This window comes from Bos mutus, chromosome 7 (genome assembly GCF_027580195.1).
Source record: "Bos mutus isolate GX-2022 chromosome 7, NWIPB_WYAK_1.1, whole genome shotgun sequence".
Lineage (NCBI taxonomy): Eukaryota > Metazoa > Chordata > Mammalia > Artiodactyla > Bovidae > Bos > Bos mutus.
The window spans coordinates 11,832,976-11,851,700 of record NC_091623.1 but is presented as its reverse complement, the minus strand read 5'-3'; the positions used below and the strand labels follow the sequence as shown (position 1 = coordinate 11,851,700).

The 18,725-nt window shown below is 38.9% G+C and overlaps 1 protein-coding gene across 7 annotated transcripts in view; it reads right to left on the bottom strand.

Moving 5' to 3' along the window:
• Positions 1–18,725, bottom strand: part of ZFYVE16 (zinc finger FYVE-type containing 16) — a 54,426-nt gene that overhangs the window by 33,678 nt on the left and 2,023 nt on the right. For 4 of the 7 annotated variants that reach the window (XM_070373056.1, XM_070373054.1, XM_070373060.1 and 1 more), the window contains 3 exons: positions 17,399–17,522; positions 4,428–4,536; positions 1,525–3,797 (listed from right to left, as the gene is read on the bottom strand). In XM_070373056.1, coding sequence (XP_070229157.1) covers positions 1,525–3,797; positions 4,428–4,497 — 2,343 coding nt within the window. In that variant the 5' untranslated portion in view covers positions 4,498–4,536; positions 17,399–17,522. The remainder of the gene's footprint in view (positions 1–1,524; positions 3,798–4,427; positions 4,537–17,398; positions 17,523–18,725) is intronic. The other 3 variants (XM_070373057.1, XM_005904538.3, XM_070373058.1) reach the window with 2 other exon arrangements.

Sequence of the window (18,725 nt, the reverse complement as noted above, 5' to 3'; positions counted from 1 at the left end):
CTAACTAGAAGAGAAAAAAACTTTCTTAATAAGTTCACAATTTTAAAACCTGTCATCCTTTATAACCCCACTTTTTTTTTTTAAAACTTTTTGGCTGTGCTGCATTGCATGTGAGATCTTCGAATCCCAATCAGGGATCAAACCCAAACTCCATGCAGTGGAAGTACAGTCTTAACCACTGGACTGTCAGGGAAGTCTCCTTCCTTTACAACTTTTAAAAGTAGAATGTTATTCAAAAGAGAAACAGACTCAGATTTATAGAGAACAAACTAGTGGCTACCACTGGGGAAAGTGGGGAAGGGCAAGACAGGGGTAGAGGATTAAAAGGCATAAACTAACAAGTGTAAAATAAACTACTAGGATATGTTGTACAGCACAGGGAATATAGCCAGTATTTTATAATAACTACAAATGGAGTATTATCTTTAAAAATTGGGAATCACTATGTTGTATACTTGAAACTTTCATAATATTGTAAAACTATACTCAATTAAAAACAAACAACACAGACAGAGGGCTTCCCTGGTGGAGAAGGAAATGGCAGCCCACTCCAGTGTTCTCGCCTGGAGAATCCTAGGCACAGAGGAGCCTGGTGGGCTGCCATCTATGGGGTCGCACAGGGTCGGATGCAACTGAAGCGACTTAGCAGCAGCTGGTTTACATTTGGAGAAGGGAATGGCAGTCCACTCCAGTATTCTTGCCTGGAGAATTCCACAGACAGAAAAGCCTGGGGGGCTACAGTCCATGGAACCTGTTGGCCAATGCAGGAGACACAGGCATCCCTGATCCAGGAGGGTCCCACACGCTGCAGAGCAACTAAGCCCGTGTGCCACAACTCTTAAGCCTGTGCTCTAGAGCCTGGGAGTCGAAACTACTGAGCCCATGGGCTCAGTCGCAACTACTGAAGCCTGAGCACCCTGGAGCCCTTAAGCCGCAACAAGAGAAATCACTGCAGTGAGAAGCCCGCACGCTGCAACTAAAGAGTAGCCCCTACTTGCAGCAACTAAAGAAAAGCTGAAAATGCTGGGGAAAAATGCAACGTTATTTCTATAGGCAAGCCTTAGAATTCACAGACAAGACAGAACACAAATGAAGTCATCTTCAACGTTCTGAACCTCATGCAAGTCAATCTGCTTTTTTTCTCAGTGTTTACCTCAGGTATCAAGCGTAAGACTAGCTTGCATAGTAGTCCTGGAATTAAGTATTCAAGGATAAACTGGAATTAAACTGAATTCCATGCATCTGATGTGTTAATGTCAGGGAGAAAATGACACATATTGTTAGATTTCACAAAAATTAGTGTTCCTCATTTCCCAGTATGTAATACCCATGACTGTGTGATATTTATTCAAACCTCAAGCAATCTATAAAAATGGCAGGGCTTTATATATTTCCACATAAATGAAAAACAATGATTTTAAATTAACTGAATCTTGTAATCATCTATTAATCAGTTCTTCTGTCACATAACATTTCATTTAAAATGCCTCAAAAGAATAAAAGACAAACATTTTCATAGCTTACTTTTCCGCATGCTCGGCAATGATGTCTCCGTTTCGTAAAAGTAAATTTGACTTGGCAGTTCATACAGTTTGGAGCTTCTGAATCAGGAACCCAAGTAGGTTGTTTCTGGCCCAAAACAAGGCCATCTTTGCAAGTGTTTGTAGGAAGAGATTCTTCATTTGCAGTTACAAAACTGGACCCACCTTCAAAATTACTTTCTATATCAATGTAATTAGAATCGAAGCTAACCTGAGGATCAGTCACAGAATCTGTAGTACAGGTGGTTGCGACAATGGTATTTGCTGTCCTAGGTTTACTTTCAGGCATATTTGGAACATCGAGTTTATTTGGTTCCTTTGAACTCCTTGTTCTTGATGGAACACTAAACAATTGCTTAGGTCTGGCCCCTCCAACATGCACAGATTGACTGTTACTATCAGAGGTTGATAATTCATTTGTAATCTCAGACTTACTGCTAGATAACCCTTGTTCAACTGTAACTGTACTTTTTTCGCTTAAAGAAAGGCTACCATTTTCAGCTGTATTTTGTTTATCAATTGTTTCACAAATCATATTAATACCAGGACTTTCCCTAGTAGCTCCTGCTTCAGCATCAAAATATATACTATCAATATTTCCATCATCTAGGCCTTTCATATCTATCTGATTCATTTGAGGTTTTGCATCATTTATATTTTCTTCAAATGATTTTATGTTACTCGTCTGAAGATACTGTTCAGTGAGAAAGGCATCAAGTTCAGCATCACTAATTGGTGCGCCACTTTTCATGCCTTCATCAATGTTAAAGTAATCTAAGTCTTGTCCATCAATATCATTGCTTGAAAAAGTGAGACCTTCACAATGATCAGGAGATTCTGGGGCACTAGCACCAGAAAGCTCTATTTGAGATTCTGCAGCTGTATAAGAACTGCTGTTATCAACGTAATCCATAGATTCAACTCTAATTACCTTCTGGTTAGAATCTACCTTTCTATCTCCCATCTTTTCAGTTAATGGCTGATGAAGTATGTTTTTACATTTATCCTGTTTCAAAAGATCAGTCTCCTTAAAAGATTCCCCACCTGAAGTAACTTTCTTCTGTATTTCTTCATGTACAGTCACTGCATCCTGTACATTATCTTTATTTTCATTCTGGGGTAAAAAATCACCATGACCTTTACTGTCAATTAAAGATCCACACAAAGACCCAGGTACTGGAAGACAGGACAATGAGGAGTATGTATTTTCACTTGAAACATGTAAAGCTGAAGCAGAATCTTGGATTACATCTTTATTATCATTAAGATCTACATTTCTTGAGTCTTCTTTTGCAGATTCTTTTATAAATACAGCAGTCCTATCTTCCTCAAAGGAAAAGTCAGGTAACTTGGAATTTTCATCTCTTAAATTTGGATCATTTAAGCACAAACCTCCATCTTTTGGAAGACTGCAAGACAAAGCACTTGTGCTGCCTCCTTCTTTTAAGCATTCTGTGGCAGCTTTAACTGGCACCTCTTCCTCCTCTTTTACCAAACAGCCAACAGCTTTTACTAATTCACATGGCTGGTTCTTGTGCTGTGGGTGGTCTTTGGCATCAAACGCTTTGGAACTTTGTTGAGTCAAAGCAGATGGCATGTTAAAATCAGCAACTGGTTCTGACTGATTAGAGATCTTTTTATCCTCTAAATTTTCTTTTTCATTGTAATTACATGAATCTGAAAGTGCTGTATCTACTTTTACACCAAATTCTGTAGTTCCACTGATTCCTCTGTTTTGTAATTCCAAGCTGACATCGTTCTGTTCCTCTCTGACTGCATTATTACCATGGTCTGCTGAAGACACACAGAAAGTTTCCGACACTGAAGATAAATCCAGTCCAGTCAAGGAATCTGCACTAGACTTCAAATCATCTGGCAATAATTTTTTAATATCTTCTTCACTATTAGCTACATGAACTAAATTACCCATGTCACTTATCAGATCACAGACAGGTTTACTACACCGTCCCATATACAGAGGCTGGATTTCATCTGAAGTGCCGCCATCCACAGAAGAAAGGAGATCAAGCCCTGTTACATTTTTTTCATTTTGTAAAGAAGTTAGTCCCCCAAGTCCTTTTTCACTCAGGGCAATCTGATTTGTCTCATAACCTGTTTCTGATGAGACACAACAATTAATGCACTGCTGATCCTTTGGTAGCAATGAAGTTACTTGTGAGGCAGTCAACTCTGAAGAGACTGAATAGTGCTTAGAATCGTATGCCTTTTGTGCATCTTGGAGATAATCTTGTTCATCTAATTAAAACAGGAACACACTGTTAGTGATGAGACCCAAATCAAAATTATTACAAAGATATTATGGTTTCTACAACTTCTAAGCTTGTTTTTTTAGACCAGAGATAGATTACTCTCTTGCAGAATGGTAATAATTCCAGGATTATTTTTATTTGGATTTAAACTATTTGGGGTTTTTACCTTTATTTATGTAGATGTCATAATATGATAGAAACTCTACTTAAAGTAACTCTGTTGCACTATAAAAACCAGACTAAGGAAGAGCTGAAAAACAATCTAACTTCTTTGTGCTGTGCACCAGTTTCCCTGTCTTCATCCTAAGATGTGGAAAACACTGTCTTTCATAGTAATGAAATACCAATTTTATGAAGAACTCACAAGTTGCTTTTAGCTGGTTCATATGCTGGTTTTAAAGGTCTTTTTTTTACCTAAATTTATATCTGGAAAGAAACTTTAAGTTTTCTTATTTCTATGTCTGGCTATTGGTTCTATTCAGTATAAGAATATACTAATTCATTATACAGAGATATGTGAATGTTTTACTGAAGATAACCATGTGACCAAAATTGAAACCGTATTTGCTAAGAGTACTAATTACTGACATTTTAAAATTACATTAATGGTACAAACCTGGATTCTGTTCAAAATCATCGAGAAGTCTGTCCAAGTCACTGACTGCTGCTTTAAAGTAACTGTCCATTCTACTTGTAGACTTATTCAGAATTTAATTCTTGTGTGGCTAAAAAATACAAAGTATGATAGTTCCTTTAATTCATTATATTCCTTTAATTCCATGTATTGCATGCCAAGAAACACAGTCAGGGAACAGACACAAATAAAATTTAAGAGTATTGCTTTGAAGAATCTGTGATATATCTGGGGAAATTCCTCTATACATACAAAAATGACATGAAAACAAACTCTTTAGCAATATAACATGTATATATAAACTACTGTCAAATTTAAAACACTCATCTAAATAACTCATGGGTCCAAGAATTCATAGTTGAAAACTAAAAACAGTTTAAGTACCATGTATCAAATAATATAAAATATACTACATATAAATAATACTGCACGTAAAAACTTGTGAGAATCAGTAAAAGTGGCACTTCAACAGATATGTAGAGACTTAGATGCTTAAACTAGGAAAGAAAGAATGGAAACAAGCTAAGAGCAGAAATTAAAGAAACAGAAAATAAGCATACAAGAGAGGTACAAGAAAGCTAAAATTAACTTTATGAATAGTGTAGATGAACCTTTGATTTGTGGCAGGAACTCCACCAAATAAGCCTAAGAGACCTTAAAGGAATCTATCAATGACTAATGGGACAATATAAAAGAACACAGGGGCTAAGCTAAACGCGATCCCACTGGCTTAAATGGGACAAAGTGAAAGTGAAGTCGCCCAGTCGTGTCCAACTCTTTGCAACCCCGTGGACTGTAGCCTACCAGGCTCCTCCGTCCACAGGATTCTCCAGGCGAGAGTACTGGAGTGGGTAGCCATTTCCTTCTCCAGGGGAATCTTCCCAACCCAGGGATCGAACCCAGGTCTCCCGCATTGCAGGCAGACGCTTTAACCTCTGAGCCACCACGGAAGCCCTAAATGGGACTAGTGAACATCAAATAAATGAGGCCTGACCACAAATCAAATGGATTAAAACACACACACACACCAAGAGAGCATAATGATACTAAAAACAGAAACAAAAAACACCACTCATTAGAGGATTGCTAGGGCAGTAACTCATTACTCTGAAAATTGATATATTAAGAGAAAAGAACTAAGAATTTATTTTGCCCTTTATTTACAAAACGTACTTTAGGATAACAAAATAGCTGCTAAGGAAGAGTTCTTTAGATAAGAATTCCAGTTGATAAATGCAGAAGGATATTAACATTTAAAAAATCATCTCTTCACAGTCCCTAATGCAATAAATGGACTAGGCAATGGCTATCAATGGATGTTAAAACTGTTGGATGAAAGGCTGGTGGGAAACTTTATAACGTGGGATCAGGCCAATACATATGAATCCAGTGATCAATTTCACCATCAATAAATGTGAAAGAACCAAACATTATGTGCTTCATGTGGAAGACATAGAATCACATACAAAATATTCCTGCCTTAAAAAACAAAAACAGTAACTGACATCAAATCTAATCAAGCTTTTAGCACTAACTGCATGTTTACAGGAAATTCAAGCATAGAGGGACAAGTTAAACGACATCATAAGAAAGCAACTAAGACTAAGTGCAGAAGGGGGAACACTTCCAGCAATGTTCCTCAAACAGCTGATAGTGAATGACTTTTTAAGCTTTCAGTCTGTTACAAACTGTTGCTTTTGTAATACAATACAAATTTTGCAATAATATACAAACAAAAAGATATATATTATTAAACACATGTGAATGGTGGCCTGAAGTACGGAAAAGGAGAGGGAAATGAAAGACAAAAGACAATAAACAAATGAGAGCGCTTTACTAGAGCCACCGATGATAGTCACCACAAACTGGGGACACGAAGCTCAAAAAAATGATACTTTAAAGACGTAATTAAAAGGGTTAGACAGAGCTTAATACAGAATCAAAGAACTGAAGACCTATCTGAAGAAATACCCTCAAATGCAGCCCAGAGAAATAGGGAAGAAGAACATATGAAAAAGAAGTTAACAAACATAGATGACAGAATGAGAATGGAGCCCTACAAGGAGACTAGAGAGCATGGAACAAGAATGCTTGTAAAGATAATGCCAGGAGTTCCAGAACTGATTAAAGACACAACAGATACAGGTAACCCATTACCAAGCAACATAAATACAGCTGACCCTTGAACCACATGGGTCTGAACTGCACAGTTCACTGACATGCAGATTTTTTTCGATAGTAAATACTGCAATACTGCACAATCAGGGTTGGTGGAACCATGGATATGGAAGAACCATGGGCACAGACGACTGACTGTAGTTATGGAAGAATTTGTGACAGCACAGAAGGTCAGCATCCCTAACCCTCACATGGTTCAACAGACTGCAAAGAGGAATCCACAGTTACTCTATAGTGAAACTTTGAATCCTGAAGACAGAAGAGACAGAAAGAAAGGGTCATCTTCAAAGGAACAATTAATTATGCTAGCACAAGGTAAACTTCAGAACAATTCTCAATAACAATGGTATATCATCCTAATTCATTTAACTGTATTACTTCTATTTCCATTTTTAAATTGTGGTTATACCATACATATACAAAAGTACATGAAAACACACAGACACCAAAAGAAATAAAAGGAACTTGGAGGAAGGGATAATATAGGAAGAAGAAAACATCAAAGAAACTTACATTCTCAGAAAAAAAAGCAACACAACTATGAAACAGCAATAGGAAGCCATACATAAGGAAGATATGAAGAAAAAAGTAATCATGGAAATTGACAGCAGAAATCTAAAAATTCAAGTGAGGATTACAGGATGTAGTAAAAGCAGTGCTTCGAGGGGTTTTTAATAGTATTAAGTGCATATATTAAAAAAGGAGAATGATCTAAAAATCCATACGCTAAGCTTCCATCTTGGGAAATCAGAAAATGAGCAATTTAAGGCCAAAGCAGGTAGCAGAAAAGATAAATAAAATACATTAGAGCAGAAATCAGTAAGTTAAAAACAGGAAAACAGTAAGAGAAATGAAGAAAATCACTGAAAACAAAAACTCTTTACAAAACTAAAGTTGATAAACTAGGCTAGTTTTAAAAAGAGAGAGATACAAATTACCAATATCAGAAATGAAAGAGGGGTCATAACTACTGATATCATGGACACTTAAAGAAAAATAACTCTATATCCCCAAACTTGATCATTTCAATGAAATGGATCAATTTCTTGAAAAACACAAACTACCAAAATTCACACAAGGAGAAACAGGATAACCTAAAGTCCTACATATATTAATGAAACTGAATTAATAATTAATAACCTTCCACAAAATAAGTCACCAAATCTAGATAGCTTCACTTGTGAATTTTACCAAACATTTAATGAAGAAATGATCCCAATTCTCCAAAGTCTCCTCCAGAAAACTGAGACCAGCATGACTCATAACACCAAACCATAAAGACATTACAGGAAAGGAAACTGCAGACCAATGTAGCTTATGAACACAGAAGTAAAAATCTACAAGGTATTACCAAACTGAACCCAACAATGCATGAACAGAATTATACACAACCACCAAATGGGATTTATCCAGGTATAAAGGTGGGTTCAACATCTGAAGATTAATCAATGTAATGTTCCACATCAACAGACTAAAGAAGAGTTATCAAACAATCACACTGACTGATGCAAAAGAAAAACCATTTGACAAAACCCAACACTCATGATAAAAACTCTCAGGAAATTATGATTAGAGGGGAACTTCTTCAGTTTGGTAAAGAATATCTACAAAATATCTATAGCTCCTTCCATGGACACATCAAAACTACTATTTATCTTTTAAATATTTATTTACTGTGGCTGCGCCAGGTCTCAGCTGCGGTACGCGGTTATCTTCATCTGTTGTGGCATGCAGGATCTTTTAGCTGTCGCAGGCAAACGTAGTTGCAGCATGCGGGATCTAGTTCCCTGACCAAGGATCAAACCCAGGCTCCCTGCTTTGGAAATGCAGAGTCTTAGCCACTGGACCACCAAGAAAGTCCCAAGATTACTATTTAAAGAGCAACCACTGATGAGAACTTGCAGAAAAAATCTTCTATAACCTAATATAAAGAAGAAACCACAGCAAGATGGGCAGCAAAGGTGGAGACATGGTACAGTCAAGGCACATACCCCTGGGTGGGTGACCCATAAACAGCATAAATGATTGCAGAGGTTCTGCCCAAGGAATGAGAAGCCTGAGCCCCACAGCAAGTTTCCCAGCCTGGAGGTCCTGCAACAGGAGGACAAGCCCTCTAAACACTAGGCTCTGGCTTATACTCAGGAGAGCCAGAGGGCTGGTAGAAACTTAAGTGTTCACACAAAATCACACATGCTCTGAGATCCAGGGCAGAAGCAGTCATTTGAAAGGAGGCTGTTCAGACTCACTTGCTGATTTCAGGAGACAACTGGGACTTACCCTGGGGACACAGATGCTGGCACCAGTGATTTTGAGGAGCTCATTCTACCATGTGGACACTTGTGATGACAAGCATCCTTCTGGCTTATTAGCCACAAGATCTGGACCCAAGCAACAACAGGCCAGCATCAGCTCCAGGACATCCCAGACCTCAAAGCCACCCATGTCATGAAATAGCCCCACCTACCAGCAGGCCAACACCAGCCTCAGAACCCAGCTTCGCCCACTAATGGGCCAGTACTAGTTCTGGGCCAATCAGCTCATGACCGAGCCCTGTCCACCAGCAGCCCAGCATCAGGACTGGAACACCCCAGGCCATACAGCCAGCCATGCCAGGACCTGCCCCTGCCACCAGCAGCTGGCAGCCTTCACACTACTTAGAGCTTGGCAACCAAACCAAAGAAGAGGTCAGCCACACCTACCAGGATGCCCACAGCAGTCATCCCACCACAAAGGAAGGGCCCCTGCAGTCCACCCAGAGTGCACTCTCTAGAGCACATAGGTCTGGGGATGAGAGGGCAGTGGGTGCGGGACACCACAGGACATCTTCTACATAAGGTTTCACTAGTCCAAGATCAGGAAGTGTAACCAACCTACCAAATACAAAGAATAAGGCAACAGAGGAGTATGTCCCAAATGAAGGAATAAAAGAAAACCCCAGAAGAAGAACTAAGTGGAGATAAGCAACCCACTTGATAAAGAGTTCATGGTAATGATCATGAAAATGCTCAAAGCACTTGGTAAAAGAACAAATGAACACAGTGAGAAATTAGTTTCTAGCAAAGAATTAGAAAATATAAAGACCCAAACAGAGTTGAAGAATACAATAACTGAGAGAAAAAAATACACTGGAAGGAATCAGCAGTAGGATGATACAGAAGAACAGATCCGTGAACTGGAAGACAGAGTAGTAGAAATCACTCAAGCTGAACAGGAAAAAAAAAAATTAAGGAAAAAAAAAGACAACTTAAGAGACCTCTGAGATGACATTAAATGTACTAACTTTACATTAAAGGAGTTTCAGAAGAGAAAGGAGCAGAGAGAACATATTTGAAGACATAACAGCTGAAAACTTCCCAAACCCTGGGTTTGGTGATGACCAATGACATGAGAAGGCAATGGCACCCCACTCCAGTACTCTTGCCTGGAAAATCCCATGGATGGAGGAGCCTGGTGGGCTGCAGTCCATGGCGTTGCTAAGAGTCGGACACGACTGAGCGACTTCCCTTTCACTTTTCACTTTCATGCATTGGAGAAGGAAATGGCAACCCACTCCAGTGTTCTTGCCTGGAAAATCCCAGGGACGGGATTCTCCGTCCTGGAGAATACCTGGTGGGCTTCCGTCTATGGGGTCGCACAGAGTCGGACACGACTGAAGTGACTTAGCAGTAACAGTAATGACATGAGACATGAAAGAAAAATTGGTAAGTTGGACCTTATAAAGTTAAAAATATCTGCTCTGAAAAAGACACTGTTAAGAAAATGAGAAGACAAGCCACAGAGCGGATGACAAGAGTTGCAAAACACATAAGTGATAAAGGACTTGTATCTAAAATCCTCAAAAAACTCTTAAAATTCAATAATTATTGGGTTGGCCAAAAAGTTCGTTTGGATTTTTCCATAGCCTGAACTTTCTAGCTTCCCCAGTAGATAACAATCCAATTTAAAAACAGGCAAGAGTTCTGAACAAATATGTCTCCAAATAAGAAAGGAAATCAATCCTGAATATTCATTGGAAGGAATGATGCTGAAGCTCCAATACTTCAGCCACCTGATGCAAAGAGCCAACTCATTGGAAAAGACCCTGATAGTGGGAAAGACTGAGGGCAAGAGGAGAAGGAGGCAACATGGGGTAGATGGCATCACTAACTCAATGGACATAAGTATGAGCAAGCTCCGGGAGATGGTGAAAGACAAGCAGGCCTGGTGTGCTGCAGTCCATGGGGTCACAAAGAGTCAGACACAACTGAGTGACTGAACAACAACATAAAACACAGGGAACTCTGCTCAATTCTCTGTAATAACCTAAATAGGAAAAGATTTTTAAAAAGAATGGATACATGTATATGTATAACTGAATCACTCTACTGTACAACCAAAATAAACACAATTATTGTTAATCAACTGTTCAGTTCAGTTCAGTCACTCAGTCGTGTCCGACTCTTTGCAACCCCATGAATCGCAGCACGCCAGGCCTCCCTGTCCATCACCATCTCCCAGAGTTCACTCAGACTCACGTCCATTCAGTCAGTGATGCCATCCAGCCATCTCATCCTCTGTCGTCCCCTTCTCCTCCTGCCCCCAATCCCTCCCAGCATCAGAGTCTTTTCCAATGAGTCAACTCTTCACATGAGGTGGCCAAAGTACTGGACTTTCAGCTTCAGCATCATTCCTTCCAAAGAACACACAGGGCTGATCTCCTTTGAAATGGACTGGTTGGATCTCCTTGCAGTTCCAGGGACTCTCAAGAGTCTTCTCCAACACCACAGTTCAAAAGCATCAATTCTTCGGTGCTCAGCTTTCTTCACAGTCCAACTCTCGCATCCATACATGACCACTGGAAAAACCATAGCCTTGACTAGATGGACCTTTGTTGGTAAAGTGATGTCTCTGCTTTTCAATATGCTATCTAGGTTGGTCATAACTTTCCTTCCAAGGAGTAAGCATCTTTTAATTTCATGGCTGCAGACACCATCTGCAGTGATTTTGGAGCCCAAAAAAATAAAGTCTAACACTGTTTCCACTGTTTCCCCATCTATTTCCCAGATGCCATGATCTTCGTTTTCTGCATGTTGAGCTTTAAGCCAACTTTTTCACTCTCCTCTTTCACTCTCATCAAGAGGCTTTTTAGTTCTTCTTCACTTTCTGCCATAAGGGTGGTGTCATCTGCATATCTGAGGTTATTGATATTTCTCCCGGCAATCTTGATTCCAGCTTGTGCTTCTTCCAGCCCAGCGTTTCTCATGATGTACTCTGCATAGAAGTTAAATAAGCAGGGTGACATTATACAGCCTTGACGAACTCCTTTTCCTATTTGGAACCAGTCTGTTCCATGTCCAGTTCTAAGTGTTGCTTCCTGACCTGCATACAAATTTCTCAAGAGACAGGTGAGGTGGTCTGGTATTCCCATCTCTTTCAGAATTTTCCACAGTTTATTGTGATCCACACAGTCAAAGGCTTTGGCATAGTCAATAAAGCAGAAATAGATGTTTTTCTGGAACTCTCTTGCTTTTTCCATGATCCAGCGGATGTTGGCAATTTGATCTCTGGTTCCTCTGCCTTTTCCAAAACTAGCTTGAACATCTTGAAGTTCATGATTCACGTCCTGTTGAAGCCTAGCTTGGAGAATTTTGAGCATTACTTTACTAGCGTGTGAGATGAGTGCAATTGTGCGGTAGTTTTGAGCATTCTTTGGCGTTGCCTTTTTTGGGGATTGGAATGAAAACTGACCTTTTCCAGTGCTGTGGCCACTGCTGAGTTTTCCAAATTTGCTGGCATATTGAGTGTAGCACTTTCACAGCACCATCTTTCAGGATTTGAAATAGCTCAACTGGAATTCCATCACCTCCACTAGCTTTTGTTCGTAGTGATGCTTTCTAAGGCCCACCTGACTAATCAACTGTACTCCAATATAAAATAAAAGTTAAAAGGCTTCTCTGGAGGCTCAGTGGTAAAGAATCTACCTGCCAGTGCAGGAGACACACGTTTGACCCCTGGTCTGGGAAGACCTACATGCCATGGAGCAACTAAGTTTGTGCTACAACCATGGAGTGTATGTTCTAGAGCCCAGGAACCACAAATACTGAGCCCACACACCACAACTACTGAAGCCCACACGCCCTGGGGGCCGTACTTTGAAATAAGAGAAGCCACTGCAACGAGAAGCCCATGCGCCACAAAAAAGAGCCCCTGCTCACTGTAAGTAGAGAAAAGCCTGCACAGCAGTGAAGACCCAGCACAGCCAAAGTAGAAATGACGTTAGTTTTTAATTTAAAACAAGATATAAAATTTTGAAACAAAGATATGATAAAACGCTGAACATCATTTATCTTTAGAGAACTACAGATTAAAATAATACGATATCATTTTGTATCTCTCACAATGGCTGAATTTCAAAAAAAACCTGACAATACCAAATGCCCCAAGGATGCCAAGCAGCAAGAACTTTCATTTAGGAATGCAACATGTGCAGTCACCTTGGAAGACACCTTGGCGGTCTCTTCTAAAACTAAATATGGTCTTAGCATATGGTCCAGCAGTGGTAATACTAGGTATTTACCCAACTGATTTAAAGGTTTATGTCCACACAAGCACTTAGATGTGAAAGTTTATAGCAATGTTATTCATAACCGCCAAAATGTGGAAGCATCCATGATGTCCCTCAATGAGTGGATAAATAAACCTTGGTACGTCCCTGTAATGGAATATTATTCAGTGATATGAAGAAACATACTATCAATACACAAAAAGATGGATGAATTTTAAATGGGTATTGCTAAGTAAAAGAAGTCAGTCTAAAAAACATCTATGTACTACTATAGGTTTCTAATTTTATGATATACTGGAAAGGGTAAAACTAGAAAGACAGTAAATACATCAGTGATAACCAGTGCTTTGGACTAGGGGAGGACTGAACAGGTAAAGCAAAGTGGATTTTTTAGAGTGGTGAAATTATTCTCTATAATACTATAATAGTGAATACAAAACATTAAGTGTTTAATACCCATACAACTTCGTAATACAAAGAACAATCTCAATGTATGCAAATTTAAAAAATATTTAGAAGGCTGGAGAACTCAGATGGAATGCAGAATTTGGAAAAAAAAAAAAAAGGTCTAAATGCATTATGAATATATAAAACAACTATGCTGAAAAGGGTGGAAAAATAAAAGTTCTACCTTGGGAAATGAGTGGAGTCTAAAAGCAACACAAGCATTATACTCTAGTTCAGGGATTCCCAACCTCCAGGATCTAATGCCTCTGGGGTAGAGCTGATATAATAATAATAAAACACAGAATAAATGTAATGCACTCGAATCATCCTGAAAGCACCCTCCCCAGCCCGGTCCATGGAACACTTGTCTTCCATAAAACTGGTCCCTGGGGCAAACCACCCAGAGGTTGGGAACCGCTGCTCTAGTTGATAAAACTGTTTCTCATGGGGGTATGGGTTAATTCTGAAACCACCATACACATAGGCTAGAAATGAAATTAAATAAATGGATGGCTGATGGTGGGAGCAAGGTCTCCCACTTTTAGAAGGAAAGGTTATAGATAAGGGGAAGAGCTAGAATATGATCCATATGATAACAAATTTGAGTTGGAGACATCAGAATAACTTCATGTTCACCTTAATATGGACACAGGTGGTTACACATTTGTAATAATTTTTTACTTGAAATATTTATAGATATTATCATAAACCCATTTATCTCTTGCTCCATCAGCTAAAAGGGCCTAAAAGCAAGACAATCCTAGTGGCAACAAACACACTAGTGCCTGTGTGTTTCTTCAACAAAAGGAACCAAGGTTCCTTGCAGAAATGGCTGACGCTAAGACTGGGACAGGAAATATACAAGAGCATGGAGTATCTTATAATGCCAGAAAGTAAGGAAATGCATGTGCACATATGGTGCACACACACAATGAAGGAGGTATGTCAAAATGTACTTCCCACTCGGTCTTTTTCAGCAACTACTAGAAAATGTACTTTGCCAACATGAAGGTAATAGACACCAAGGAAGAAAGACCTGACATCCTGGAAACAAGCTGTCCACCACAGGGGAGAGACAAAAGAAATTCACAAATGACCATAAAAGGTCACTTCAGGAAGACAGCTGTGCAACAGGCCTAGAGAGCTACCCATCAAGATGGAGGCAGGGTGACAGGAGAGATGCTGTAAACAAACAGATTATCCAACATGTGTGAATCTACCAAAGATTTACGTCTTGTCTGAAAGTTTGTTAACATATTAAAGATAAAAAAAGATATATTTAAAAACCAAGATAATTTTAACTATAGGAAAAACACAAAATTATATAAGAACATATCATTATAATACACTACCTAGCTCAGCTGTACAAAATATTTACATGGCTAAATGATGTGTGCTGTGTGCTCAGTCGTGTCCAACTCTTTGGGACCCTTTGGATTGTAGCCCGCTAGGCTCCTCCCTGGTGGGCTGCCATCTCTGGGGTCCCACAGAGTCGGACACGACTGAAGCGACTTAGCGGCAGCAGCAGGAGGCTCCTCTGTCCACTGGATTTTTCAGGCAAGAATACTGGAGTGGGTTGCCATGTCCTCCTCCAAGGGATCATCCCAACCCAGGGATGGAACCTGCAACTCCTTGTCTCCTGCATTGCCAGGCAGATTCTTTACCATTGAGCCACCTGGGAAGCCCCTAAAAATTAACATATAATATGCAAACATAAAGGAGAGAAGTGCGGTGTTTAAATGTGGAGGTTGGTATAACAAAACTAAACTCCCATCTTCTGTAATAGGAAGTTGGTAAATAATATCTAAAACTTATTTGTTTGTTTACTTTGTGGTAGGATGGGAGTAGGGGAGAGAGAGAGCTGTATAAGAAAGCATGTTATTTAAAAACCTAGAGGTGAAAAGAGTTGAATTGCTGACTGTGGGGCAACATTTCTCGATAAAGGTTCTGTGAGATAATTATTCCTTAATGCCTGAGGCATCCACTCTATGTAATGAATTAACATCTCTCCTATGCATCTGAAGTGTTACTGCAGTTGACCCTTTAACAGTGGGCTACAGGAGCTGACTCTTCATGAAGTTGTGTATAACTTACAGTTGGCCCTCCATATCCACAGTTCCTCAGTGTCTGAAATTCCTCTGTATCCATGGATTCAACCAAGCAGGATCATGTAGTATGTAGTATTTATTTACTACTGAAAAAACTCAAGGTCCATGAATAAGTGGACCTGCAGTTCAAACTTGGGTTGTTCAAGGGTCAATTGTAGTTATAAATCACCCTTGGGGGAACTGAGAAAACAGTCAAATTATTTTCTGTGTTTGTGATTCCGCTGAGGAATACTTAGAAAAGTTGCTTCTGCTTTTGTTTCTGCAGAGTAGGATTTACGGGAGAGGATGAGGGCAGAGGGCTGCTTTTCATTATAAGTCTTGTAGTATTATTTGACTTTTTAAATTATGTACAGGTAGCCTTTTGATAAATATTACATTAAAAATAAACATAGCAAAAAGTAATGAAGGAACTCTGAATACAAAATGTATTAAAAAAAATAAAGTGCAGAACTGAAAGAAACAATTCTCATTAGAAAAGGCCAGATAATTTTTCTTAAAGAATACAGAATTTATTAAGTAATACTTAATAAGGAATTTCTACTTACAAAGTATTTCTAAGTAGCAATACTACTAAGCACTATGTTCTTTAAGGCACCTAAAAGATACCCAAAAAGTAGGATAATTAAATCATAATCTAATAATTTATAAAAGGTATGATGGGTGTGTGCTTAGTTGCTCAGTCATGTCCAACTCTTTGCCACTCCATGGACTGTATCCCACCAGGCTCCTCGGTCCATAGACTTCTCCAGACAAAATACCAGAGTGGGTTGTCATTCCCTTCTCCAGGGGATCTTCCCGACCCAGGGATCAAACCCTGGTCTCCTGCACTGCAGGCAGATTCTTTACCATTTGAGCCACGAAGGAAGTGTGATACTGAAATCTTTTGACATGAAATCTTATTAAACTGCACATATTTCCCATTTCAATCAAATTTATTGTGCCAGTAATCCACCTTGTAGAGAAGACACAAAAGAAATACAAGATATACTGCCTATTCTAAGGAATTTTATTTACATGTGCATAATAACCTGTTGTAAGTAGGATCTTTACTCACTTGGTTATTTACGTACACATAGTTTTACAAACAAGTACTTACAGTATTTAGTTTTACAAAAATGATTTTTAAAAATCTCTTCATGAGTGAAACCAAATTGGCAACAACGTGGAAGATTTGTCAGAAAACAAAAAAACAACAGTAAGGAGGCTCCTGAAATGGTTCAAGTGAGAGATGATGAGAGTCTGAACTGAGACAGATTAGACAGAAAGGAAACAGATATACAAGTGGCTAAAGAATGGTGACTTTTGGAGAGTGAAAATAAGGGAGAAAGCTAGGATTAGCTAGGTTGCCATCACAATGAGTAGGTGGCCCGCAGTGAAGTGAAGTGCTCAGTCATGTCTGACTCTTTGTGAGCCCATGGACTGTAGCCCACCAGGCTCCTCCATCCATGGGATTCTCCAGGCAAGAATACTGGAGTGGGTTGCCATTTCCTTCTCCAGGGGATCTTTGCAACCCAGGGATCAAACCCAGGTCTCCCACATTGCAGGCAGACGCTTTAACCTCTGAACTGTAAGATCAGTTAGGTGGCCGGGAGTACCACTGACCATAACGGGCAATACAAAGAGGAACGGGACTAAAGGAAAACAAGAGTTTACGTTTAGACTGGTGTTTGAAGTACCTTGAGACTGTCCTGGGGGAGATGTCCAATGGGTAGTTGAATGTAAGGATCTGGAATGCAGGAGAGAGGTCTGAGATAAAGATTTGGAAATTGGCAGCACATAGCTGTTAACAGATGAAATCACCTAGGAAGAGAATACAGAAGACGACAGGAGCCTGACATCAGATAACTAAAGGTCACAGCTGGTGTTCCTAAAGCCACTCTGAAAGAACTTTGCCCAGAGTTCTATGTACTTCTATAGAAAAATATCCAATATATAATGTTAAAAGACAAAAAAAAGAAAAAACCAAATTATAAAACCTCATGCATAGTACAAACTCATTTTTACAAATAAGTTGTAAAAAAAAAAAAATGATAGTATTAGCAAAGGCACAACGAAAAAAAAATACAGAGGAGCAAAGACCAAACTATTAATAATGGTGTCTGAGATTATGTAAGCTTTTCATATCTATATGTCCTTATAGTATTTTTTAACAAAAATAAATTTTTAACAAAAATAAATAGGAAAAAAGTTAATTTTGTTCCTTTCCTTCAAAAAATGATAGCATGTATCCTTATAATATAAAAAGATATTACAAATCTTTTAGAAAAACACTTGGACACTGGACCATAAACAGGCAAAAAATATGAACAACTAGTAAAATTATGAAAAAAAATTCAGTGTACAGTCCACACTATCAAAGTAACACGAATTAAAATACATACCTTTGGCTGCCTACTAAATCAGAATACAATCTTTCTATTAATAAAAGCACACATGGTTGGTAAGGGTCTGATAAAAAGAGCATCACAGACCCTGATGATAAGAAGTAAACCGGTATACTCAGTCAGGGGAACATACCAAAAGACTTAAGAAAGATTCCTAAGATTTGATCTAATAATTCTCATTCCATAAATTCAAGAAAATAATTCAAAATGACTAAAACTATGCAAAGATATTATGCCAGATCATTAATTAAAACAATCTAGACACCAACATTAGGACATAAAAAGTTATGTAGACATCAAAAGTGATGTTTATGTCTGTCAAGACTTTTTAGGTACATACTCTATGACCTAGCAATTCTATGTCTAGAGAAACACTAGTACTATGCTCAAGAATACATCACAAAGAACTTTCAATGTTGCAGTGTTTGTAATAGTGAAAACTGCAAAGAACCTAACAGCTCATCGATATGAGAACGATTAAATCAGCTTTTTCAAACTGTGGTCTGAGGGCCCCTAAAACCCAAATCTTTTGTCAGGGTGAGGGCTTTCCTGTCCAAATATTTATCTGTGCAAGGATGGATTTTCTTAATACGCTTCAGCTTAAATAAGGTAGCACACC